The sequence below is a fragment of the Sinocyclocheilus grahami genome, unplaced genomic scaffold, assembly GCF_001515645.1.
Source record: "Sinocyclocheilus grahami isolate Dianchi unplaced genomic scaffold, SAMN03320097.WGS_v1.1 scaffold148.1, whole genome shotgun sequence".
Classification (NCBI taxonomy): Eukaryota; Metazoa; Chordata; class Actinopteri; order Cypriniformes; family Cyprinidae; genus Sinocyclocheilus; species Sinocyclocheilus grahami.
In genome coordinates this window covers 229,565-256,012 of record NW_015505327.1, presented here as the reverse complement: position 1 = coordinate 256,012, position 26,448 = coordinate 229,565, and the positions used below count along the sequence as shown (strand labels likewise).

Genomic DNA, 26,448 nt, shown 5'->3' with positions numbered 1-26,448 from the left:
TTACTAGGAAGCTACAGGCAGGCGAGTTTTTATTAGGGTTTTTATTAGGGTTGGTACTGAACTCTGCAGCGCTGCGGCTCTCCAGGATCGGAGTTCGCCACCCCTGCTCTATAGCCTACCATTTCCAAAAATATTCCAAGAAAGTGACAGCTTAGGGAAGAGTGAGATTTTCATATTATGTGAAAAGATGCACCATTATATTATTAGACCTCCATACTGTATCATTATTCACACTCGTTTATGTAAATATGATTTATGGTCATAACTGAAATGAAGTACAAAGAATACCACTAAAGGCCTAAATGTTTATACTATAAAGATTAGGCAAATAAGTCTCAGAGGCCTGATGAGTAAATAAGATGCTGTCCTTGGGGACTGCGGTGAGGATATAGAAATGAATGTAGCTCAATACTGCCTTCTTGTGTATGATTTGTATAAGTGCAACCAATACAAGAGGCAGAAGACATCTCTTCCATTTAAGAATTTGTTAAAGTAGCAATTTACACATATATTTTAAATTGTTCTTAAGAAAAAAAATGTAGAAAGGTTATAGTAGTTTTTCATATTTAGCTTATAACCCTGTTCCTTGGCAGTAGGCTCAGATAGAGTTTAGATGTTCATAATTTTGTAAATGTTCTAAGCCTAAGGCTATGCAAAACTGAACCAGAATGATCAAAGGAAGCACATGTTAACTTTCTGCATGTGCCATTCAGCTACATAATTTACAGGTGTCCTCAGTAATGTTTTCCTCATTAAAATCTTTTACACAAAGACATGACTAGTACATTTGGGGAAAAAAATAACTGCAGGCAGTCTCACACAATAAATGAATCACCTCTGACTGCTAACAAAATCAAGTCAGAGAGCCAACTGTTTTTTTTGTGTCATGCTCTCATCTAATGTAAATATCAAAATGTATTATATTGCCTTAAATAATTTATAGCCAAACTCACATTTCAGTATAAGTTCAAGATGACTGCCATGTCATCCCGCATATAAACTACTTACAGAGGGCACAGAGAGTTCAGAGAAAAACCCAAATGTTGACTACATTTGGTGTAAATGAAATACTAGCTCACAACGTAAATAAAACACAGTTCAAGAGGAAAAATGCTGTTTATTAATATAGGTTGAAATAATCTCCATATACCACATAAAGACTTTTTTCGGTGCAAGTCCTCAACGATCACATTCTATTAAAAGGATATTTCACCCAAAAATTAAAATTGTATAATTTACTCACCTTCATGTTGTTCCAAACCTGTATGCATTTCTTTCTTCTGTTGAATGCAGAAGAAGATATTTTGAAGAATGTAGGTAACCATACAGTTGGTGGTAGCCATTGGCCTCTATAGTATAGCGAGAAGAAAAAAAAATGGAACTATAGAAGTCAATGGCTACCAGCAACTGTTTGGTTCCCAACATTTTTCAAAATATCTTCTTCTGTGTTCACAAGAAGAAACTAGTACAGATGTGGAACTACTTGAGGGTGTGTAAATGATGACAGGATTTTCATTTTTGTGTCAACTATCCGTTTAAGGCTAAGGCAAAAAAAAAACATTTAAAAGCCAGCATTGTTAAATCTCAGTACAGTCATGTTCTTAATATCTGAACAATAAAGAGAAACAGTTAAATTCCCTTTCACAACCCATCGTTCCATTTAAACACCAGAATGTCAGAGATTTGCATAAACCCACAGTGCTTGGTTGATGATGCTCCTTGGTTGAGAGACAGAGCAATGTGACAATACTTTAATATCTGCTGATTCCAATCAAAACTCGTACAAAGAAACCTGACCCCCCCCCCTCCCCCCCTACTGTCCCCTCAAACTTGTGCATAGATTCTTAATCCTTTCACAACATCTTATTTCTGCATCTAGTGTTAAACCTAGATGGAGAATTAACTTTTCATCCCGCACTCAAAACCTTGTAAGAAAATCTAGTAAGAGTTCAAGTTCTGTGTTGATCTACAGTTCTCAGGCCTCGACCGAATTTTTAAAACAAGTAAAGACGAGAGGATGGAATATCAAGCATCTTTTACTGGACCTTGTTGAGAAACATCAGGCAAGGTAAAATCAAACAGTGGTAGGTCCTTCCACAACCTAAACAAAACTGTATTTGTACATAAAGCGACTGATATAAACAAACAAACAAACATATTTCAAATGGAAAGTACTTCACTTCTAGAAATATAGCACACAGGTTCACTACAAATCTAATATTTGGCAAATGTGTGTCTGCTACAGATTAAAATTCAAAGACATTTTTAAATCCATAACCTTCAGTGCTTAGAGCTGGATTTCCATCAACATCTTTTTTTTTTCCTTTCATTAATCGATTTGTTAATTTCTCATGATAATCAACATCATAACAGTGGAACTGGAACTCTGGACCCCTAATCTTCCTGAGAAAATATCCAAGTCCATTGTCAGTGTGCAAGACAGTGACAGAATCATGTTGCTTTTACAGAAACTAAAATTCAAAGCCATTTAGGCCAAGTTCAACCAACAAGAAGAACAATAATGTAATTCATAAGCAAAATACAATGCAACACTGAAACAATCCCAGAGTTCAGCAAGTAGCAAACGTCTTCACTTGAAAAGTTTTTTTTTTTTTTTGATAGATGTAATTGTAAAAGTTTTTTCTTGCATTCTTGTAATCTTGCAATTTCTTTGATTTTCTTTACTTTTCATTTTTTTGCAAATTCAGACAGTTCAATCATTGGTAAACGACAGGTTGATTTAAAAAGAAAAGGAATTTCACAGAATGGAAGAGAGGCACCTTTTGAAATGAGTCAGAATGTCACTAACTATCTGGTTATCTTTACTGTTCATCCATGAATGTAACTGCTTCTCTACCAACTTTCTCACTATGGCTAAAGTTCATTTTTTTTATCTTCTATTAAAAATTTTTTTTTTAAATAATGCAATAGAATTGACTCTTCAAAATGATAACTCTTGTGGGAATTAATCCACAATAAAAGCCACTATGAGGATACAATTTTACAGGTTTTAAACATTTTAAGATGAAAATAAATCCATCAAGTCCTTGAGTAAACATGAACACATGAATTGTCATAATCTCCCTTGCAGTTATCTGTTTTTTTTTTTTTAGTATAGCTGAGCAAGGGAAAAAAGACACTCAGTGTAACCTAAATAGTAACCATGGTGGAACAATTTTTAAAACAGGCGCACATACAAATAACAGAGACAGTACAACATACTAAATGGATCATAATTGCAGACAGTCGCCCCGTGATGAGAAGCAGTGATTAGAGAGCACACACACACAACCATTCAATTTTTTTTTAACCATTCAAAGATTTTTTTTCTTTCTCATGAAGAATGTTAAACCTTGTGAGCATGTTATCAAATAACTTGAAAGTGTCAGACCCAAACAAAAATTTAAGAAAAAATAAATTCACATTTTACAATTGGCACACTTTAATTCAAGTATCGGTGAATATATATCTTTTGATATGTTTATGATTTTTCATTCTTTGCCCAGAGACAAAAACATGGTTCATAATTACGGGTTTCAACATAGGTATACACAAATACTGCATGTATGTCCTGTGTAATTTAATTTTAAACATGCTACTCCAAGTAAGACTATTTGGTTCATATCTATCATTAATCACTCTTTCGTTTTTTTTTTCATTTAGGCAAATTTTCTCGATGACACACTGCAAGGTCTATTGCTTATTTCAAATTATATTTTACCTAGTAGTTTCAAAAGGGAATGAATCAGAAATCTGATAGCATTTTTCTACATAATGAGCGTGATAATACACAGGATAATGTTTAGCTGTAGTCTACCTATGCTGGTGTCACCAGAGACTTCCTGTGATGTTTGACTGTTTGGAATTACAGCCATATTGTGGTTCACTGTCAGCCAGCCGCGACTGAGTTTGGAACAAGGCAGTTACATACACAGGCAACAGTGATCCCCCACACCCAGAAACAGAAAAAAAATAAGTCAATGAACAACTTTAGTATCTTAAGACACATCTGTTGAAATGTCTTTTCCCAAAAGAAGAAATCTTATACAGCATAAAGGCCCAAAACGAACTTGGACTGAGATGGAAATGTACAGTTCAGGGCCCCATTTTTACAAACAAACAGTTAATACGGCATACACAAAAGGCACTCCAGCTTGCCGTCAACCTTCAGAATGTGACCAGCAAACAGGAGATAATATCAGCAAGAAGTGCGTTTTTAAATGTTATAGATCTTTTTCCTTCATTGTTTATGTGTTTTTGTCAAACTTTTATATATATAAAAAAAAACTTTTAATAAAATGCCAAAAAGTACTAGGGATTACTCATGAACTGTATGCCATTAGCACACCATAATCCCCAATGCTGTTAAAGTTCTTGTTTGTTATAAAGGATTCTTCCAATGACAGTAACAAGATTATCACAAATAATCAGCATGAGGTGACAAATTTCTGACGAATATCCTCAACCCTTTTGAACCCAATCCCACCTCAAACACACAAGAATCATCAAAGTGCCTCTGAACAGAACTGCTCTACAACAAAACGACACACATTGGAATTTAAGATGTGAAGTCAGAGATGCCACAGTGTACCGTTCATATATCTATGTATATATTGGCACATGCGACCATAAGGGGAATTCAACACAACCAGCATCAGAGAGGTAAGATACACAATATACATTTACTGTATAAACGAACGGATGGCTCTGCAGTCCCTGTTCAAAAGGATTGAGAAGACTTAAACTAGCCACCCTCCTAAATGTACTGCCCCACTGATAAATATCCTCTTGCGTTTCTTTAATGTACACTTTGTAAGCTTCACACACATCATTTAACGTGTAAAACGTTAATGTGTAAATGATAAATCTTCAAAACGATCAACTTTCAATAAACATAAATTTAGTTAATCTTGTCGTGCCCTGAGATTATATTGAAACGAGATTTATCAAATTCAGCAGAATTAACACACAGACCTCCAAAAATGACACTGGCTTAGTGTCAGACAACACTGTTTGTTTACAAGTTTACAAGGATGACAATGGCCTTGAGTATGTAAGAAAGTATTACGGGAGGACTGTGAGATATTTCCAACTTTCTTTCAAAGCCACAGATTGGCACAGAGCGGACATTACTTGCCTATCTTCTCTAACTTTGCATAGTGACAGCATGCCATGTGCTCTAGTTAAAGAACCAGTGGCAGAAAGAGTCTGTCCATAGAAACACTGCTTGGACAGGGCTTTTTCAAGTACGGGCGGCTTGTCTCGGTAACAGGGTTGGCTTCACTGAGGCCACATAAGAGAAAGAGGATGCTAGCAGCTGAGTTAGAGGTGGGACACCCAGGGTGAGGTCACACACACGCACATCAACAAAAGAGGCCCTAAATGACCTAAAAACACTGTTAACAACAAAAACAAGTATGGCCCACATCATTGATCTTCGTTTGCGTTCGTTACACAGGACAGCTATACAGAGGCACCTCTTTTAAAGTGTATATGCATATGAGCACTGTAGGCAGTTAAAGACCACTGCATGAAGACCAAAAGAATGTGAAAAAGCATGTTTCACAACACTGGCAATTCAATTCAGTCTCAAACTCCAGCGAAAAAAATCATGCAAGACCACGCGAGGGAGGGAGTAGGTACGCATGAGAGGTGTGATGTTATCCAGAGAAGGAACGGGGAGACATTCCAAATTATTACAACACGGATGCAAATGATAAATGATGACGACAACGTCCATATCATGACGTCATTAATGTCCTTTCTTGCATTCCATTGTACTAGGTGAGAGTTGCGATGGAGAATCAAACGTCCTCCTATCAGTTCCCACATTGAGGCACTAACACCACACATCCTCTTTTTCAAATCCAATCAAATGGAGGTGCCTATTTCAGACAGATAAAGACATTTGACTATTTCATTTGAGTAACAATGACATTCACTTTGATAGAGATGGGGGGAAAGTACAGACACAAAAAACATACATTGCAAGTTTTGTATGATTGTAGTTTGTTCTTCCCTTCATTCAGAAGTTTCTGGAACAGAGATGGACGACAAACAAATACGTTTTTTTGAATAACAGTAAGGTCCAAAAAAAAAAAAAAAGTTTAAAGTTGCCATAAGAAGTTTTTTTTTTCCTTTCTTTTTTTTAAACTATATGCTCCATTATCTGATTTATTGGCTTCACAGAAGGAGCATAACTCTTGTAATAAGTGCTATGATAATACCCCTTTAAGAAGAGACAATGTGTCTTTTATGTTTGTACCAAATGCAAAGGTCTCTTACTCTGTACTGCATTAAAATAAACCCATTGTATTTGGTATTGTGCCTGACTCCCGTGCCATGTGTCTCCGCTCTGGATTCCGTTTCTGTTTGGTGAAGAAGTGGCTGGGAGACTGTGTGATCCCACACATGCCAAGTTCAAAACTGCATGGAGTGACGTCAAACACAATTAACAGTTCCCCCTTTCCACGTAAATACCAAACAGCCAGCAAGCCAGACAAACAGAGGCAAGGTAGGAAAATGTTCAAAGGTTAAATTCTTCCAAAATCTTCGAGAAAAAAAAAAGGAGTCTTAAGTTTCAGTAAGCTTCAGTGTGGACGGAAGAAAGGGTCTCTGGCTTCTATTGCACAATGCATCAGAATGAGTTTCATCTCGAAGTTGTATCTCAATAAAATGGCCGATCAGATACATAACATAGTAACTAAATATCTTCTGATTGATTCAGCACTGAAGTCCATTAGGTATAATTAAAAAGCCTCCACTGAGTGTTTTTAACAGTGGTTATGTATTCGCGCACAGATGCTTGGTCAAGTTCCAGCAGACACTGACATTCATTCATCTACATCAAAGCTTAATATTCAGCTTTTTTTTTTTTAACCATACACATTAAAAAAACAAAAAAAAAACAACTGGCGTGAGTAAATAGAAATCATAGAGCAGTGCAGCTCCCTTTTGTAAAACTAAAATAATTGAAGAAAAAAGATCATTGGTGATTCGTCATGCTGACAGGCCACTGCTAGGAGTGTTCTTCTCATTTGCTCTGGCCTATTCACTGGCTCAGAAACAGAACTGTGCAAGATACAAAGTTTTTTTGTTGGTTTATAAAATAAAAGTTTTCAAGGAGGACCTGGAGAGAGAGCACTTACGGCTAATAGAAGTTCTGAAGAAACTATGGAAAGTTTAAAACCAAAAAAAGTACCAGGATCATCCCAATCATCAGAACAGTGTTGTTATAGGGAAAGTTGTCATGAGGTCTCACTTTGTCTGGGTCGCTTTCAGATGGTTGCCTCGTTGATGGCTTCTCCTGAACAACACTTTTGAGCAAAAACATCCTTTGGAAATAAAAAAGCATCAAAAGGCTTCTGCTTCTATTGATTCTTGCTTCTCAAGATCTTTGAACACTAAGAACAAGATCCACGAACACAACAAACAGTCTGACGTAAAAACCCGAGGACAAATAAACAGCAGTGGAAGGTTTGCAGCTTTGTTTCACCCTAAACCTCCGTTACAGCTCCACAAAAAGTGATTATCGCCACATTGATTTGCTTCCGATACATCCTACATGCTCTCTCCGCTCAGCAGGTCTCCCGGGATCAGAGTGTTAATTGGGATGGGGCTGCCAATTACCCTGGGGTCGTCTCCATTTGGGGGAGCCCACAAACTGGAGTACTGCGGCACACCGCCCCACAGCAGGTCGCCTCCGTTTCTGCGGCTGCTGTTCCTGGTACTACAGACTGTCTTGGTACCTCCTCCACCCCCGCTCCAGAGGCCTGTGGGGTGGCTGGCAGCAGGGTTGCCCAGCCGGGGTTGATTGGAGCCTGGTGCTTGGCTGGCCTGCCAGCTGGTGGTGGGGGTGAGGGACTGGCCCTCTGCAAAGAAGCGGTTCACATCGTCCTCACCGGCAAACTCTGCCAGGATGGTAGTGTTACCCAGCACACACCTTGAGAGGTAGACAAACAATTGGAAGGGATTCAAGCATGAAAAAGCTTTCTTGATGGATAATACATAAAATCAGCTTGAAGAGAGAAAGACAATGCACATTTATGCATTTACACAGGTTTTCAAAAAATATAGGACTTGAATTTAGAAAAAAAAGGCATACGGCTAACACTATTAATCGTAAATATAACTATAAATCTGTTCTTGAACATTTTTTCATGCCCTGTCTCAAATGGCACACTTCAGTCTTGTGGACATACAATGCCAGCCGTGTGCACATGACTGTAAAGTCCATGAGACTGTAGGGCTCCGTAGCAGACTTTTAACCAACAGTCAAATTGGTTAACATTACAAAAGTGTGGACTCCGTGGGGTTTAGGTTGCCATAGGTTGGGACAGCGCCTCAGAGACGTATGATGTAGAAGAGCTTGTAGTCTTACATGTGCAGGGATTTTTGGGCTTTGGCAGTCTCCTCCTTGGAGCTGTAACGTACAACAGCATTGCCCTGCGTCAGGTTCAGATGGAAGGTAATGAGAGGGCCGTGCTGCATGCACAGAGTCCGCAGGGTGGAGCCATCAATCTGATGCACACACATAAATAAATTATTAAATTATTGTTATTCATATTCAAGTGCTAAAGGGCTGTTCAGAGAGAATGCGTTCTTGCAAAAACAGGCAAGGAATAGTAAAAAAGAGCTGCACAGAATGCAAGGGTTTTGAAATGCCCTTTTTATGATTACGAACACATTATACACACATAAATCTGTGTCTCGTTGCTAGGTGGTGAGTTAGTGACAAATAAAAACAATGTGTTCTAAAATCCTCTCTTATATCCCCGTATAGCTAAAAACCTCATATTTTAATGCTGAAAAATTATACATTATCCAACAACGCTTAGAATATGCCTGCTTATGTCTCCTTCTGATTGGCCCAGTGCTTTGAAGCTGATATTGTTGAGGTTTGCTGTGTGTCAAAACTTTTATACTCATATCAAAGATGCTGAAAAAAATAGCAAGACATACTGCAGCAGTAAAAAATGTTTTTACATTTTTTAACAATTCTTTACGTTGCAAAACAATTAAATAGCAGCACAGTGCCCCCAAAAAACACTAAAATAGTATAGTGCATAATGCTACATAAAAACTCAACACATTTGTTACATAAAAAGTGACATATAGTTCTGTACTTTCATGCGATATGAATCGGAATAAATCATACTAGTTTTTACAGTAATATAAATTGTTTGCGCTATGCACCTGAGGAGTGAGGTTTCTCAGCACCAGCCAGCTGCTTCCTCTGTTGGGACTGTCAGTGCTCCAAGTTCCCCCTTCTATAACAAAAAATAAAGAGAGACAGGTCTGGAAAAACATGTTACAGCTGAGCATATTTTCCACTAAATACTTCTGCCCATTTACAACTCTAAACACACAACTTGAGACAGAGTCTGACTGGTCGGCCACACTACAGCAGAACCTCGTAAGTAACTGGTTGTGCTGCTTTGTACCACACAGGTGTACTGAGGATTTACCTGACGAGTAAGAGTTGGTCCAGCCCTGGCTGAAGCCAAGAGAGTTTCCTCCCCAGGTGGAGGAGGACTTGGTGTTGGTCAGGCCTGGAGGGGGGCGTGAGGGAGCACTGGAGTTACGTGTCCCTGTGGAAACCTTCCATAACTCATGAGATAAAGACGCCTGTGTGTGGGAGATGGGTCCAGGGGACCAGGTAGACTTCATTTCCAAGAGTTTACCTGAAGAAAGGGAGGAGACGAAGAAAGAGAAGGACAAATGAATAACAGCAGCAGGTACAGTCACTACTCATTGTTGCCTCTAAGGATTTGTTAAAACAATATGACAACATAAATTTGTTTCTGCTTGGGGTTATGCAAACAGCCACAGTGGGGTAGAGAATGTCCATTCCAAAGGCCATTTATTTAAAATAAATGCTGTTCTTTTTAAATTTCTATTCATCAATGAATGCTGAAAAAATGTTATCACAGTTTCCACAAATATATTAAGCAGCACAACTATTATTTTATTACTAAGAATTATTTATTGAGCACCAAAACAGCATATTAAAATGATGAGACAATGAAGACTGTAGTAATGGCTGCTGAAAATTCAACTTTGCCATCACAGGAATAAATAATATTTTAAATATTTTATTTAAAATATTAAAATAGAAAACAGTTTGTAGTATATTTCACAATATTACTGTTTTAGTGTATTTTTAAACAAATAAAAGCAGATTAGGTGAACCTAAGAGACTTATTTAAGAAACTTTAAGAAAGTTTTTAAAAAATATTACTGACCCTAAACTTTTTTATAGTAATCGCTAAAAACGTTGACACTATTACCAGTATTACCGAAACGGGAAATCTGTGAAACTGTATGATAGAGATACTTGATTCAACAGAATGATATAAGGAATGAAGTGTTCAGCTTTTTAGAATATTGTACATGTTTATTATAAGATTATTATAAATGTCTGCTTGTATAAACTACTGCAACCCTCCCTCAACAGTGTTTTAAACATTAAAATATTCACTCTTAAAAAGTATCTTGCTGACTTTTTCAAATGCTACATGCTCTGAATGGCCTCAGAGAGTAACACATTCTGTATATATGCATATATATAAACTTAAAATTAGTTTATTGTTTATGACAATGATCAACATTTAAAACAGGAAGAAGTATAACAGAACAAGGGAGAATGTGGGTTTTAGGAGAACACACACTTGGTGAGGGACTGTCTAGGTATAAGGACAGGGGCCAAATAAGGGTATAAGTAGGTCTAGTATGGGGCAGAGCCATTTAGGATTTAGGGCTGTACCTGTCCACTCACTCGAGGAAGACATGGTCCCATTCTGAGATGGGGATGAGGCTATTATGGGCATTTGTCCCAAATAGACCGCAAAAGGGGCAGGGAGAAACAGTGAAATACATTTACTGTGTAATGATCCTTAAAATAGTGATTTCTGTTATAGCTTTAGTTAATATGCAAGACAGTTCAATGTTCATTTAGCAGTAAAAATTTCATCAACATTTTAAGTAACAAGCTCTGTTGGTCTGTTATAACTTATGTCATAAGCCATCAATCATCCCTCACCTCCAGTCCTGTCACGTAACAGGTAGCGATTCACATCCTGTATGTTAGTGTTAATGGTGGGGCCACTTGGAACGCTTCCTGGCGTCATGTTGGGATCATTCTCAGGGTCAATGTTCTGCAGACCTTTCCATGGCACCCCAGGGCAGAATTCTGAGAGAAAGGAAGAACAAAATTGGTTTTCCAGCATAAAATTCAAAGTATATAACAGGTGTTGGCAACCTTTTGGTCATGGAGTTCCATCTTTAATTTGTCTGGTTAATTACTGTGCCATCCCATACACATAAAAAAACATGACCAAGATCTATGCGGACCAGGCTCTATGGCTTGGCGGCCAAATCTATGTGATTTGCGGATTAGTTGCAAAGCTTAACCATCATAAAGTGAAAGTATATAATTTTAACTTGTGTCTAAGTCTTGCCAATTTAAACATTTAAGCAATTTTAAACCATTCAAGCGCAAGAAGAGGATAAAGAGAAGGAGTCTCATAACACTCATAACAGAAAGAAATCGCATGTGTAACAGTATATTGGATCCGCGCATTAGGTCTTAAAGGGACAGCAAAACACAACTTTAACAAAGATGAATCTATATTTAACTTATACAGTGAACACTTTGCAGTATTAATTTACACTTAATTATTATATTTATGTACCTGAAATCTAGTGCGCATTTGTTTACTAGTGCAGGCTATTTCTCACACTTTGTAAGTATTTAAAGCTCCTAATTTAATAAATCAGGCTGTGAGGAATCAGGCTATGATGATTGATTACCTCAAAATGCATGTTGGTATGAGGGTTTGAGGGACTTTATTCAAACGAAATACCTCTTTTGCTATTGCTTGTGTGCCAGTGTTTATGCCTTTGGGTGCCAGTGTTTATGCCTTTGGGTGCCAATGCTAGCATGTGTGCCATAGGTTGCCGATGTTTGGTCTACAATCACTATGACCAACGGCATATATTTTTTAAATTATAATATGCGACTGAAGCTTACCAGGAGGCCAGTTGATATTGGAGTTACTAGAAATTTTCTCATTGGGACCTTTGCCCTGTGTCCAGTTGTCTGGAGACACCAAGGATTCAGATCTTGACATCAGATTGTATGGGCTGAAGGAATCTTCCATGGTGCTCTTTCCGACAGGCACATGGGACTGAGCAGAAGAGACTGAACCTGAAACAAAAAAGCAATCTGTTTAATCTGTATATTCACAGGAGGTTTTACTCAAAAACATCATATAATAAAACATTTAGAGACTAAGCAACCAAACTCAGATATACAGTATATTATGATGCCCAATATATCTCTGAAAAAAATCCATCTTCAAAGATACAATCTGAATAATAAAATTCAAGATTACAGGCTTGAGCTTTTGTCCTCAGCTGAACTCACTCCAGTAAATTGCTGTGGGTTGGCTGGACTTACTGTTCAGGCAAGGTTTAGTGAGAACAAATGCCAAGGAAGGATAATATTTTAAAAGGCCCTGCTGACTCAGAGTAAAAATAACTCTGGAATGTCTGCAAGCACTTAACTTGAGAGAGAGTTTTGTCTGTCCTTTTGAAATACACAAATCTCAGAGACAGAAATTGTGACTCAGTGTCTGGAGTTTGATGTTTGATTAAAGATATTGCGAGTGAGTGAGTGACGTGACATGTGGCCAATATGGTGACCCATACTCGGAATTAGTGCTCTGCATTTATCTCATCCAAAGTGCACACACACAGCAGTGAACACACACACACACACACCGTGAACACACACCCGGAGCAGTGTACAGCCATTTTTTTGCTGCGGTTCAGCGAAGTTCAGATATTGGGCATCATAATATACTGTATATCTGCGGCGCCCGGGGAGCAGTTGGGGGCTCGGTGCCTTGCTCAAGGGCACCTCAGTCGTGGTCTTGAAGGTGGTAGAGAGCGCTATACATTCACTCCCCCCACCTATAATCCCTGCCGGTACGAGACTCGAACCCGCAACGTTTAGGCCACGACTTCTCCCCAAGTGGTTGCTGAGGTTTCATTGAATGTAATGTTGTTTGTGGAAGCAGAAGTCTTTTAAAGGATATTAGACCTAGAGGATATCATATGATTGTCTAGACATTACAGATTAGATTAGAAAAACGTATGTATGTCACAGCACAAAATCAAGCCCATAATATGTCTGGAGCAATAAATAAATTAATACCGTGCTTATTGAGGTTTGCCTCCATGTGCTGAGCGCTAGCTGACAGGGAATCTATGGAGTTTGAATGAGTCCACTGTGAGAGCCGGGACTGAGGCTGGGGGGGGTCTTTAAGAGATAGACTTCCCACCTCCATACAGTTTACATTCATGTTTGGGTTCAAACCAGCTACAGGGGGGCGACAAAGAGACAAGGAGATTAATGGACATTCACACACATAAACACAAGGCAAAAAAAAACAAAAAAAAAACATTGATCAAGATCAAAATAACTAAAAAAAACAAAAAAAAAACATTGATCAAGATCAAAATACCTAAAAAAAAAAAAAAAAAAAAACTATAGGTTGTCAATCAATGAATAAAAAAATTATCACATTTATTACACAATATTCCAATTCATTATTCACTTATATCAATATTTGTTGAGAAATGCCCCAATGAAGCCTCAAATGGAGAAGGGTCTGGCTGCAGCCTGGCGTTTGCACTCTCAGACGTGCATTCTCAGGCTTGCACTCTCAGACACTTGCACTTCCGCTAGCGACGTCACTTGCAGTCTTTTTTATTTTGTTCTATTTATTTATTCTTTTTGTTTGAATCTCTCAACATTTTACAACAGTAGCCAGGTGGTGAAGACAAGAAATCGACACAAATCGTGCATGTTGCCAATGGAGACAAGACGCTGTGGTGATTAAACGATTAAAACTAATTTAGTACTATAACGTACATTGTCCTGCAATTGTCCAGTTATTATGCCACATTAAGCGTTTTGCTTTATGGGAGGACAAGTGAAAGTTTGCGCATTGTGTTCATGGCCATCTGCTTGCCTTGTAGTACATTAATTGATAACTATATATCGAATTTGATCTTTTAATTGCACTTAATGTATCTTAATACATTACACCATGTTAAGTGTTTATGTTTTTCTACAGGAGGAAAACGCTTAACGAGAGACTTTGTGCATTGCGTTCATATTCTGCTGTTCTGTGGCCACGGATTTGCGGGTCTCGTCTTTTTCTTGCAGGACCCTGTATGTTATAGTACTAAATTAGTTTTAATCGTTTAATCACCACAGCGTCTTGTCTCCATTGGCAACACGCACGATTCGTGTCGATTGCAAGTGACCTCGCAGGTATCGGAGAGTGCAAGTGGCGATTGCAAGTGACTTCGTAATTTAGTTTCTTTTTTCTTGTCTTCACCACCTGGCTACTGTTGTAAAATGTTGAGAGATTCAAACAAAAAGTAATCAATAAATAGAACAAAATAAAAAATAAAAAAGACTGCAAGTGATGTCGCTAGCGGAAGTGCAAGTGTCTGAGAGTGCAAGCCTGAGAATGCACGTCTGAGAGTGCAAGCGCCAGGCTGCAGCCAGACCCTTTTGCCCAAATGAAGATAATTGAAAGGCATTGTTATGGCAAACAAAAAAATTATTTAAGTACAGGTAAAGGGACAAAATAAATTGCATTACATTTTTTATTGCATTGTTTTATACTTTTTTAAATCACACTAAATAAATGTTTTAAATTGACTATAATTACAAACAATGCTTTTATTACAATAAAGAAATCAGTGCAATTATCAGCTACTATTTAATTGTAATTATTTGAATAATTAAATGGTAACAAGGACATCTTAAAACAAAGTGTAATTTTTAATAGCATGTACTTATTCTAGGGTTATGGTTTGTCTTAGTCTTAGTTGCTTGTAATTCTGTATAATGTACTGGTATTACTACGGTAACATAAAATGGATCATAACATGGACATTGTAAAATAAAGTGAAAAGCATGTGTCCACATGAGGCTTGTTCTCTTACAGAGTGTATAAGGGCTGAAGGAGTTTGGAGAAGACTGCTGCTCTTTGGTTTGCAGGTCTGAGACGGAGATGCCTGAAGTCTGAGGGTGACCCGTGAAAGTGTCCAGGCTGGCCTTGCCAAGGTTTGGGTGCAGGCCAGTGTGAGAGGAAGGTGGAGGCTGCTGCTGTTTCATAAGCAGGGCCTGGGCCAGCTGACGCTGGTGCTGCTGGATCTGCTGCTGCATGTTTGTGATTGTACGTGCAACCTGTGTGAGAGGACGGAAACGATAATCATTTTCATTGTGTATGGAGGATTATTTGTCATAGTCATCAAAAGATAATTATGAACTAATACTTTAGGATTTAAATTACTGTAACTGTATAAATATCAGGGACAGTAAAATTGGAGTGTGTATGTGTCATACTTGCTGCTCTTGTTGTTTGATGGGACCAGAGACATTACGCTGAGCCTGCATCATTTGCTGCTGAATCTGCAAACGCTGATACGCCTAACAGAAAGAGAAAAAGATGCAAGGTGAGAAAGAGAGGAACATACAGAGAAATATAAAGTAATAAAAATAGAGATAGAAAGGTCACAGGGTCATTATCAGAACAGAAAGCACTAGCATCTCGCTCCCTGCAGATAGGCCAGTGGGTAGATGACAATCATTGGTATTCATGTGGAAACAGCAGAGCAGGAGAGTGAACTGTTTGACTCACCACATGCAGTTGTTGTAGTTGGTAGAGCAGGGTCATTTGTTGAGGATTTATTGGTGAGGTTAAAAGTGCAGGATTCAGTCCAATGTTTTTTGCCGCAAACTGTAAGAGCTGTGCTTGAACCTACAGAAAAAAGCAAAAACAAGCCGGTTTGTGCAAAACCTGATGATCCATGCTATCCACCATGATTTGAGAAAGTTTCAAAGAGAATCTTATGTGTTTTAGTGGAAGCAAGGAAATCTGACATTTTGGTCAATATCACAAAATTGCTTTTATTAAAGGGTTAGTTTACCCAAACATGAAAATTAGCCCATAAATTACTCACCCTCAAGTCATCCTAAGTGTATATGACTTTCTTCTATCAGACGAATCCAGTCGGATTTATATAAAAAATTGTCTTTGATCTTTCAAGCTGGTACTCAGCGGGTGTTGCATACATCAGTCCAAAAGAAGTTAAATAAAAAGCGCCCATCCATAAAAACGTCTCACACGGCTCCGGGGGGTGAACAAAGGCCTCCTGTAGCGAATCGATGCGTTTTTGTAAGAAAAATATCCTTATTCAAAACGTAATAATCACTTTAATGTAGCTTGCGCTCACTGTTGTAAACGGAAGCAGCTCCGGGCGGATGATGTATGAGGTCGGCTTTGCGCATGCGCCGCTCAGAAGTGACGAACGTGGAAGCGCAGGGGAAAGATCAAAACAAAGCAAGGTCACTAATTAGAAGTACAAAATGAGGATTTGTAAAGAAGAATGTCGGAGGATTTCGATAAAAGCCAAGAGGAGAATGGTTTTCCTTTGCTAAAGTAATGAAACTTTGCTTCCTTTGCTCCTGTTAACAAACGTTGGTTATCACGAGACACACCGGCACATGCGCAGCGCAGCGCTGACCTGATACGTCATCAGCCCGTAGCTGCTTCCGTGTACAACTGTTGGTGCAAGCTACATTAAAATGATTATTACGTTTTGAATATGGATATTTTACTTACAAAAACGCATTGATTCGCTAAAGGAGGCCTTTGCTCACCCCCCGGAGCCGTGTGAGACAATTTTTTTTATGGATGGGCACTTTTTATTTAACTTCTTTTGAACTGATGCATGCAACACGCGCTGAGTGGCATTAAACAGCTTGAAAGATCAAAGACAATTTTTAATATAACTCCGACTGGATTCGTCTGAAAGAAGAAAGTCATATACACCTAGGCAGGGCTTAGAAAAGTAAGCGTCGAGCCCTGCTAGGATGAGTAATTTATGGGCTAATTTTCATTTTTGGGTGAACTAACCCTCTAATGACATATACAATTCTAAATATACATAATTAATTTCACATCAGTGACACCTCCTGATGAAAATGAACAAAATTCAATTTTTGGACAAACTACCCCTTTAAGTTACATTTACATTCGATACCGCATATATTGTACAATGAAAATAATTCCAAACTATGCCACAGAAGAACAGTTGAAGTATTTTTTCCCATAACACTGAAGTTGATGGGGACCATTAACTGTTTGGTTACCCATATGCTTCAAAATATCTTCTTTTATTTACAAGTTGAGGGTGAGTAAACGATGACAGAATTTTCATTTTTGGGTGAAATATCACTTTAAGTAACAGCCCTGTAGTGTCTTATTTTTCTTCTGGTCTTATTATTGATGGAGTTTGGGCTCCTTGCCACTGTTGCCTTCTGGCTTGCTTAGTTGGGGTCTGGAAGACACTTAACTTTAAGTAATTTATCAATATGACTGCACTGACTGACACTATTGGATGAGAGCAATACATGAACTGAATTAAGCTGGATGATGGCACTATGGTTGTCTGTAGAGCTGCTTTACAGCTGAATCACATCTTGCAACATCGACACTGGCATTGAACTGAATTGAATCAACACTGAACTGACTCGAGCTGAATAACAACATTGCTGGATTTTGTAGAACTGCTTATAGCTGATTAACTTCACACTGTTATTTGAACTGACTTAAGCTAAATAATGACACTATTGTCTTTTAGGGTCTGTTTACACCTGGTCACTTCAAGCATTTTCTTTGATCAGATAGATATCCGATCGTGAAAAGACATGCAAAATGCCACAAATGAAACTGAAAGTAAGTTGTGGACGTTCAACACACAATAATCTTCATTAAAAGTAGTGAGACTAAATTATCTTACGCGTGCTGATGCCGCGCTCTCTCTAATTGCGGTCTTTGATCTTGAAATTAGCTGATGCAGCACATATCTGTTGCGTTGGTTGCTATGAACTCTGTTAAAATTGCATATAGCGCAGGAATTGAAGATCGGATTTATATCCATTTTGCAGAGACACATTTATGTGGCAAGTGTAAATGGAACCATTTTAACAATTCAGATTAATATCCGATCACTAAAAACAGATGAAGTGACCAGATGTAAACAGGTCTGCTTTAAAGCAGAATCTGAACTGTCTCCATAGCTGAGTTTCCATAACTTATTCTGCTATTTTCATCTATCTCTGAAGATGCTTTGACACAAAATGGATTGTATAAAGCACTACGGAAATAAAGGTGACTTGACTATTCTGACTAGATGATTGATTGACTGAATTTAAGAATTTGACAGAGATGCTACATATATTTGATAAGGTTAAAAAAATTTGCCATTAGAAACGTAAAAAATGCCCTTGGAAATTTAAGAGGGCAAATATTGCCCCTTAATGGAGAAGTTAATTTGTCACAGATGCAGGCACATTGGAATTTGAAATAATAGGTGCAATTTGTACCTGAGGGGTGAGAAGCTGAGGCACTTGAGCACGTAGAGTAGGCTGGGCGGAGCTAAGAGGTGGCACTGGTAGCTGAGGGGGCGAGGCCTGCTGCTGTATGACCCGAGTTTGTGCTGCTCCGTGAGTGCCGAACATTCCATTCTGCATCTAGAAAACAAAGAGAGTGGTGGGGATCAATACAAATGAAATGCTTTTATATACTCTAACAGGCTGGATACACTTAACAGGGGAAAAAAATTAGATAAATTGCAGCTAAAATGTAACAAAATCTCTCTTACAATGCAGTCTCTTAAAAAAATAATTATGTGCTTTTAACATTGACCTGAACACAACGTCAAATAATTTTGCCACTTTCAGATTAAAATGAACAATTAAAATAAATAAATAAATATTGATTTGATATAAATAAAACATAGACGGAAGAGTCAGTCATGTTTCAGTGTTTCCATATCTTTAATTATAAATGACAAATAACTTAATTTCACCACTCCAGCCTTAGTGGCTTTTTAACAACACTTTTCCAAAAAAAAAAAAGGGGGGGGGGTAGGGCATTATACTAGACATTGCAGCTTCATAGGTGCATCTAAATTTAAAACTCTTGTGTGCTATGCCCTTTGCAGATATTTTACAACACTCACCTGTCTGTTGTTCAAGTTTTGCATGGACAGGCCAGAGGAGATTCCACCCAATCCGTGGCTAGGGAGGCTGCTATTGGCCAGTGGGAGTTTGAGGCCAGGAGAAGGCATAAACGGTGAGGATGAAGCATCATCTGACAGCCTACCATTCTGAGAGACCAGAAAATACTTTGCAAAAACTAGTAGTAAAATTTACCTAGATCAAATTTCTCTCTACTCCAGTCCAGAGAATTTCTTCTAAAAAAAGTTTGAGAAAAAGCTATACCTTGTCCAAGAAGGGGGCACGATCCAGTGAGGGGTCTTTGGAGAGGTTTGTGGGTCGGCACACTATAGACTTATTCATTCCATTACTGTAGTCTGACATGCCCATCCCCCGTTTGTCCAATTCAGTTTTCTTCTCCAACAAAGCGCCTGAGGAAAGGTAAGTACATAATCAGTGTTCTAGACCAAGATCATATGACTCGCTGTATGTCTGTCTGCTGTTATGGGTTAACTTCAAAGTGTACTACGTACTCATGGCCTGATCCAGATTCATATTGTTGCTCTTTAGGGCTTCTTCTGCAGGATCCTTCTGTACCAGGTAAAATAAAAATAATTGTTATGTTAAACAGCATTTATTTGACATATCTTGTTAATGATTTAAGCAATCTTTTCAGAGTACATTTTTATGGTTTTAACATACTGGAAAACCCATATCTGTAAGCTGCTTGATAAGTCTGGTCATAATCCAAACATCATCCTGCTTGTTGGAGACCTTGCCCTGTAATGAACAAACAACAGCAATATTACATATCAAAGAGTGAAAAATTTAAGGGGGTCTGAATACTTTCCGTACCCACTGTATATATAAATATAGACTAGTATTCATAAACAAAAATAAAATGTAAACAGTTTCTTAACCACACTGTAAGCATGTGTCATTGCACAATAGCTTCATGGCTTTAAACAGCCTACCCTTTGTGGGCCCTTCTTGGATTGACTCCAGGAGTTACAAGAGGAGTCTTGGGATGTAGGACTGCTCCACATGTCACCATCATCAGCATCCCATTGGCCAGTGTTCATGCCAATCTCTTCCCCTCCTGATCCCCAGCCATCTTGCATAGATTTGGGACCTGACGAAACACAAATGGTCAAGACTGCTCATAATCAGGGCCGTGACCACCATATACATTTTAATCGATGTTTAGATTAGTGGATGACCAACATGGTTGACAAAATTATTACATTTGGTCTGCCCAATACTGAATATATTGTTACACGTTGTTTATCAAGTATGATCCACAGAAAAACCTTAAAGGTGAAGTATGCAATTTCTGTGGCACCAGGGTCACCAAGCGAAACTGCAAACATAATGACAATTTTCACACAAGCTTCCCAAACACTACCACTTTCTGTCACTTGTTGGACAAACAGATAGCCCTGCCCCGATCCCATGCCACTGGTTGAGTATTTCCATGTCAGGCTGGTTGAGATGCTCAAGTTAATGGAGCAAATTTTTTTTTTAAATCCCAGAGAGCCACAAAGTGTATATTTTATGATACGAATAACTTACTTCAAGTTGTCTCAGCATGTAAGATGGTATAACATGAAGTATTTATCAGAAAAAAATACTAACTTCAAATTTAAAGTGAGGTAATGCAAACAGTACTTGACGTACACCAGAGGTCAGTGTAGTTTAACTTTATCATCAAATGGCAACAAAAAGGAATATGAATTACATATTTAAATACAGCAAATTTATGTATCAGCAATGTCTTAGTTTCTAGCAATGTCCATAATAGCGAGTGCTTTAATATGAAAAAATTTGTTCAATTTCATTACCTTCCTGACAGGAGCCTGATCCAGCAGGTGCATTTCCTCTGCCATAAAGTCCACCATTGGAGTCATGGCCACCTTCACCCCATCCCCCACAGCCCCTAGAGGACTGGCCCCAAGCTGAAGTTCCATTGTTCACAGAAGTGTTAGAATTGGCTGGCTCACCCCATGAAGTGGGTTCTGTGTTTGGCTGTACATTAGGGAGCTCTCCCCTGCCTGCTAATTAAAATACAGAAAATAAAATAATTTTTTATATTTAAGGATTTTTATGTCCAAATAATCAATAGATCGATTATCAAAATAACTGCCTTACTTGTTTTGTATAATGCAAAAAAAGCTTAACTGAGTAAGTGCACTGCATCAAATAAAGTGATCAAATTATTTATTACTAACTGAAAACTTGTAGTACAAACAGACACTAAATTCACACTTGTAGAGAAATAAAGATATCATGGATCAAGCTCTCAGAAATATGAAAAAAATCAAACTTTAAATATCAATATCCTAAATTATCCCCCAGTGTTGCAAGAGATGGACACACACACACACACACACACACACACACACACACACAAACGGGTTGATAACAGGGCACCTAGGCCTAATTCCTGGCTCAAACCTGAACCAGCTAGCAGGGGAGGGGCAGCAAAACGCACACTTCGGCATCTTAACTGGTGGAGGTTTTTTTTTTTTTTTTGACAGTGGACAACAGGTATGGTGATAACCTGACCTTCAACAATCAAAGCATATTTTATTAATGCTTGTCAGATGTACAGAGGACTAAAATTAGCTAAAATTAAGAGACAAATATATGCATTCTCTTACCTGGGTTGTCCATGGGCATTCTGTTGAGAGGAGATTCACCTTGATTTGGTGAGCCATTGTTGTTGCTACCACTGACATGGTTCTGAGTAGGACCTTGGCTGTGGTGTTGGTGAGGATTGCTATTGTTGTTTGGCCCAGTGAGGCTATTACTGTTGCTGGTTCCCGGATGATTTTGGGAGTTATTCCTGTCCCACATGTTTACACTCTTACTGTAAGCACTGGGGTCACCCCAGGTGGAGGTCCCATCATCAATTTCCATTTTGCGACGAATAGAAGAAGGAGAGGGTTCTTTCCAGCCTGTGGCCTCATCTCCTGGATCCTGTCGGCCTCCTGATGCCCAGCTAGAGTTGCTCTGTTTCACAGAATTTGGGCCATCCCATGACCCTATGCATCCAGATCCACCATTGCCACATGTGGATTCCTGAAGTTTTCCACCCCAACCTTGGACTGAACCATTGGAATGTTGACCATCACCCCAACTACCACCCTGTGCTGGTGCTGCTTTACCCCATCCTTTCTGGGTTTCTTTCCAGTTTCTGTTGTCAGGTTCCCAAGAGGAACTTCCAGAGCCATTCTTCCGCATTTCTGAAGGGTCACTCCACTCTTCACTATTCCCACTGCCAGTACTTCCCCAGCCTGAGGAAGTTTTGTTTCCATCACCCCAACCTTGTGTTTTCTTCTGAGAAGTACCATCATCCCAGCTAGGGGACTTTTCTTCAGCCCAAGATTGGCCATTACAGCCATTGGTATTGGGACCTTCAGCAATACGATCACCCCAGCCACATACTGATCCATTAGGAACCTTTTTATTTGCAGGTGGTTCCCCCCATCCACTGTTAGGCTGAGCAGAGGCTGGGACTGATCCTCCCCAGCCTGCATTTGGCATAGCTCTGCAAGGTCCCTCACTCTTGCTTGTCTCCATTCTAGGAGGTGCACTGACGTTGGGACAGGCACATCCAGAAGGAGATGGTGCAGGTCCAGCTGAAGGTGTGTTGGAGGAAGACCCCCAGACCTCAGTTCCTGCACCATTCTTTTTGTTTGGACTTTCTTCCATTTCCCAAACAGTGTGTTGGCGAACTGGAGTCTGTCCCCAGCCTGTGTTACAAATAACACGTGGGTCCAAGTCCTGCCTTGGGAGCAAAGGGGCCAAATCATCACTTGAGGACCTCTCTCTTCTTCTTGGGTGGCCCTCACTACTATCCCTGCTGCCCTCACTTGCTGGAGTATCAGGGCCCCAGGAACTCATATGTTCCTGGGAAGGACCATCATTAACATCCCATCCTGTACCTTCAGTGCTTGGTTGTTTGCCCCAGTCACCCCAGCCACCACCACTGCTAGCTCCTCCTTGCCCCCAAGAGGAAACGCCTGCAGAATCCCAGCCTGAGTCCTTTGATTCTCCCTTTTTGGCATCTCCTTTGCCCCAGAAGGCAGTTCCGTCTTCGCTGGCAGGCTCAGTTGCTGACTGACTGAGGTTTCCTCTCCAGCTGTTCACTGGACTCATTGGCTCTGGTTTAGTGTTATTTGGTCCATCATTTTTAAGGTTAGGAGGTTTCATGTTGAAAGATAAATTTGTTGGTGACTGATGCTGTTCTGGGATATCCGGGCTGCCCCATGCACAGTCCCCTACAAGGTTTCCACTGACACAACCAATGCTACCATTTCCATTAGTGCTGTGAGGTGGTGCCACTCCTCCTTGGCCACACATACTAAGCGAAAGTGGATTTGAGCAAACCATGCTACTTGGGCCTGACCCTACCCCAGGCCCCTCATGTCCAAGAGCTGGCCAAGCAGTAGGGTTGGCACTGGGATTTAGGTTCAGATTAGAGGCACCCCAGTTGGACTGCCCTCTACTGCCCATGGACAAGTCAATCTTTCCCTCTAAGACCCAGCCCCTGGTAGGGCCACTTTGACTAGAGACCATACTAGAAGATAGATTAATGCTGGCTTTGCTGATTGGGTAATGACCCTGCTGGCTAGCTCCTGTAGCCATAATAGTGCTGCTACTGTTGCTGACAACCTCTGATGTGCGTTCAGTGTCCAAGGTGCATTCTGGTGTCTGGTGGCTCTTGCCGTATGTATTGGAAGGCCAAGTGTTGGTTTTGTTACAGTTAATAATCACTTTATCCCGGTTGCTGCTGTTGTTTTTGCTGACTGGGATGCTCCAAAGACAATTCTCATGCTGGTCTCCCTGTCCACTTTGATGGGGAAGTTCTGCAAAACAAATACACAGGGTGGATTTTATTAAAGCAAAAACAGATAAAAATGTACACCATTTATCTTAAAATAAAATCAAGGGATATTCATTTTTTTCATTTTAGCATCTCCATCACTGAAAGGGAAACGGAGGTGTAGCAGTGTTCATTTACTGGAATGAATCCAAGACAAGCCCGTCATTCATCATTCCTTGTGGTCTGCCAAGTCCCCACAAAAATGAAGCTTCACCAGCATGTTCCACGGATACTCAAGAGGATGCACACTAAACCAAGATGTACAAGTTTCTCTCTCACACACACAGCTTTACTTCTCTATAATCAATCATGAGACAGCAGGTAATCGATGGTGTGTAAATTATGGTAGAGAGCAGAAAGAGGGCACTGATCTACAATGCAAAAGCAAACTTAAAGGGGCATGTGGCAGCTATATTATTCACTGCATAAATCAAATATGGTGCCCATGACTAAACTAATGTTTAGTTAATAACATGTACATTTTTATCCATTTCCTTGGTGAGTGCCTTTTTAAGCAACTAGTGTATTCTTTTGTAAATTAATTTAAAAGCTGAGGTGGAACAGTGTTCACTTACTAGAATAAAACCAAGACTTTAAAAATAATTTTCTGTATCAGCTCAAACAGATGTGGGGTTTATGATATTGCCTGGCCACAATACTACCCAGTCCCTCAGAATGCAGTTCTTCCATCTATACACTTATCTCCTCTTTTTGTGTAACCTTATCACACAGGCCTGTCAGGCTATAGTGCATTTCAACATCAACCATGCAACCACTGCTTAACTTAGCATTATCAACAAAGAAACAACTGAGCTGAAATGTCATTAGATCGACTTGGCACCATTGGCACAACTGCAAGATTTGAATAACCTGACATCTTAGGTGTAGTGTTTTCATATCAACAGAAAAGCTGATATGTTTGCGGAACAACATGCCAAAAGTAGTGATTTTGAACATGGCAAAGAACGTAACCAAATGTTTATTTCCTGTTTTAGTTTTTTTGATGGCTCAGACAATCCAGCAACTTATTCTCCTGTAGCCAGACACTCTCAGGGACGCCATTTTATCAGAGCTGAAATGCAGCCAAGAGAACAAAGCTGCTGTCTACAATTCTGTCTTTCTTGTTTTCATTCCCTTTTTCACTTTCTCCTCATACACCCTCCTCTACTCACTCTTGTTATTAGTCACGTTCTTTCTCCCTACAGCTTTTTCCTTTCACCTTGTTACTTGACCATCATGGACAAACAAAACAAAACAGTAGGAAGTGGGTGTTTCTATACCTCTACAGCCCTGCCAGCGAAGACCATGTCAACTAGACAAACCCTAGAGACAGATCCACTGTGAAGACCTCGTCGGCCACTGGCACAAGACCACGAGAACCAGACGAGTCCTCTGCTCAATCAGACGTGCGTTGCAGCCTGGAATTACACCACACCATGCTGGTTTCGTCTGGCCAGAGGAGAACTGGCTCCCCGACTGAGACTGGTTTCTCCCAAGGTTTTTATTTTTCCATTTCTGTCACCAATAGAGTTTTGGTTCCTTGCCACTGTCACCTTTGGCTTGCTTAGTTGGGGACACAATTTCTGGCAACACTGTTGACTTGACTGCACAGACGCTATTGGAAGAGAACTGAACTGAGCTGGACGATGACATCACTGAATCAACAATGAACTGACTTTAACTGATAATCTGACAGTTTTCAATTGAGCTCTTGCATTATCAGCACACATTTTTCCTGTTTAACACTGTACAGCTGCTTTGACAATCTGTACTGTATAAAGCGCTATATAAATAAAGGAAAAAAATACCTAGAGAGTGGCTCCACATTACTAGCCTCAAAAAAGCAAGCAAGAGTAAGATGCTGTGACCATTCGACACCAACTTACTTCTGCAACTACGAGTCTTTATGCAGCATGCTGCCTCTGCTTGTAGTACCTCAAACTGAACATTAATCTGCTGAACAATTACTTGTATATTTGTTTTTCATCCTGGTGAATGACCAGAACGGGGAATTTCCAAACTTTGGAAAATAACAGCTGACCCCCCAAAAAAAGAAAGAAATAAAAAAACGGAGATGTTTACCTACAAATTTAGATTTTCTTAAAACATTTGCTTTAATTCAGTCTACAATTACAGCTTTCCAGTCCCAGACTTTCTCTAGCCAAAGTCTCAATGACGTAAAAGACTGTGCTTTTGTCTGAAAATAACTTCCTTGCATACTAATACTGTTCTCTGGATCAAAGGCCTCACTTCTTCCAAATAGTGGAATGGCAAACATGTTTTAAAAGCGCAGCAGTCATGTTTTCCACTTGTCAAAGTCAGATCACAGTGTTCTTTTAGAAGGGCGCTGAGAGAAAGGAGAAAGAAATAGACTGAGTGAAAGAAAAGAGAGAGAGAGAGAGAGAGAGAGAGAGAGAGAGAGAGAGAGAGAGAGACCTAGATGGGTATCAGCTGGGGAGACACTGTGCTA

General features: G+C 39.4%; 1 protein-coding gene across 4 annotated transcripts in view; it reads right to left on the bottom strand.

The window, feature by feature from the left end:
* Positions 1 to 3,289: 3,289 nt before the first annotated feature.
* Positions 3,290 to 26,448, bottom strand: part of LOC107591908 (trinucleotide repeat-containing gene 6C protein-like) — a 64,358-nt gene continuing 41,199 nt past the window's right edge. Inside the window, exons 5-23 of one of the 4 annotated variants that reach the window (XM_016281181.1) lie at positions 21,751 to 23,961; positions 20,932 to 21,141; positions 20,065 to 20,222; positions 19,793 to 19,870; positions 19,624 to 19,681; positions 19,376 to 19,521; positions 19,114 to 19,260; positions 18,476 to 18,622; positions 15,726 to 15,845; positions 15,431 to 15,514; positions 15,028 to 15,271; positions 13,220 to 13,384; positions 12,032 to 12,208; positions 11,042 to 11,191; positions 10,766 to 10,816; positions 9,468 to 9,683; positions 9,196 to 9,269; positions 8,381 to 8,520; positions 3,290 to 7,942 (exon numbers count right to left, since the gene is read on the bottom strand). In XM_016281181.1, coding sequence (XP_016136667.1) covers positions 7,561 to 7,942; positions 8,381 to 8,520; positions 9,196 to 9,269; positions 9,468 to 9,683; positions 10,766 to 10,816; positions 11,042 to 11,191; positions 12,032 to 12,208; positions 13,220 to 13,384; positions 15,028 to 15,271; positions 15,431 to 15,514; positions 15,726 to 15,845; positions 18,476 to 18,622; positions 19,114 to 19,260; positions 19,376 to 19,521; positions 19,624 to 19,681; positions 19,793 to 19,870; positions 20,065 to 20,222; positions 20,932 to 21,141; positions 21,751 to 23,961 — 4,958 coding nt within the window. In that variant the 3' untranslated portion in view covers positions 3,290 to 7,560. Of the gene's footprint in view, positions 7,943 to 8,380; positions 8,521 to 9,195; positions 9,270 to 9,467; positions 9,684 to 10,765; positions 10,817 to 11,041; positions 11,192 to 12,031; positions 12,209 to 13,219; positions 13,385 to 15,027; positions 15,272 to 15,430; positions 15,515 to 15,725; positions 15,846 to 18,475; positions 18,623 to 19,113; positions 19,261 to 19,375; positions 19,522 to 19,623; positions 19,682 to 19,792; positions 19,871 to 20,064; positions 20,223 to 20,931; positions 21,145 to 21,750; positions 23,962 to 26,448 lie in introns of all 4 variants that reach the window. The other 3 variants (XM_016281180.1, XM_016281182.1, XM_016281184.1) reach the window with 3 other exon arrangements.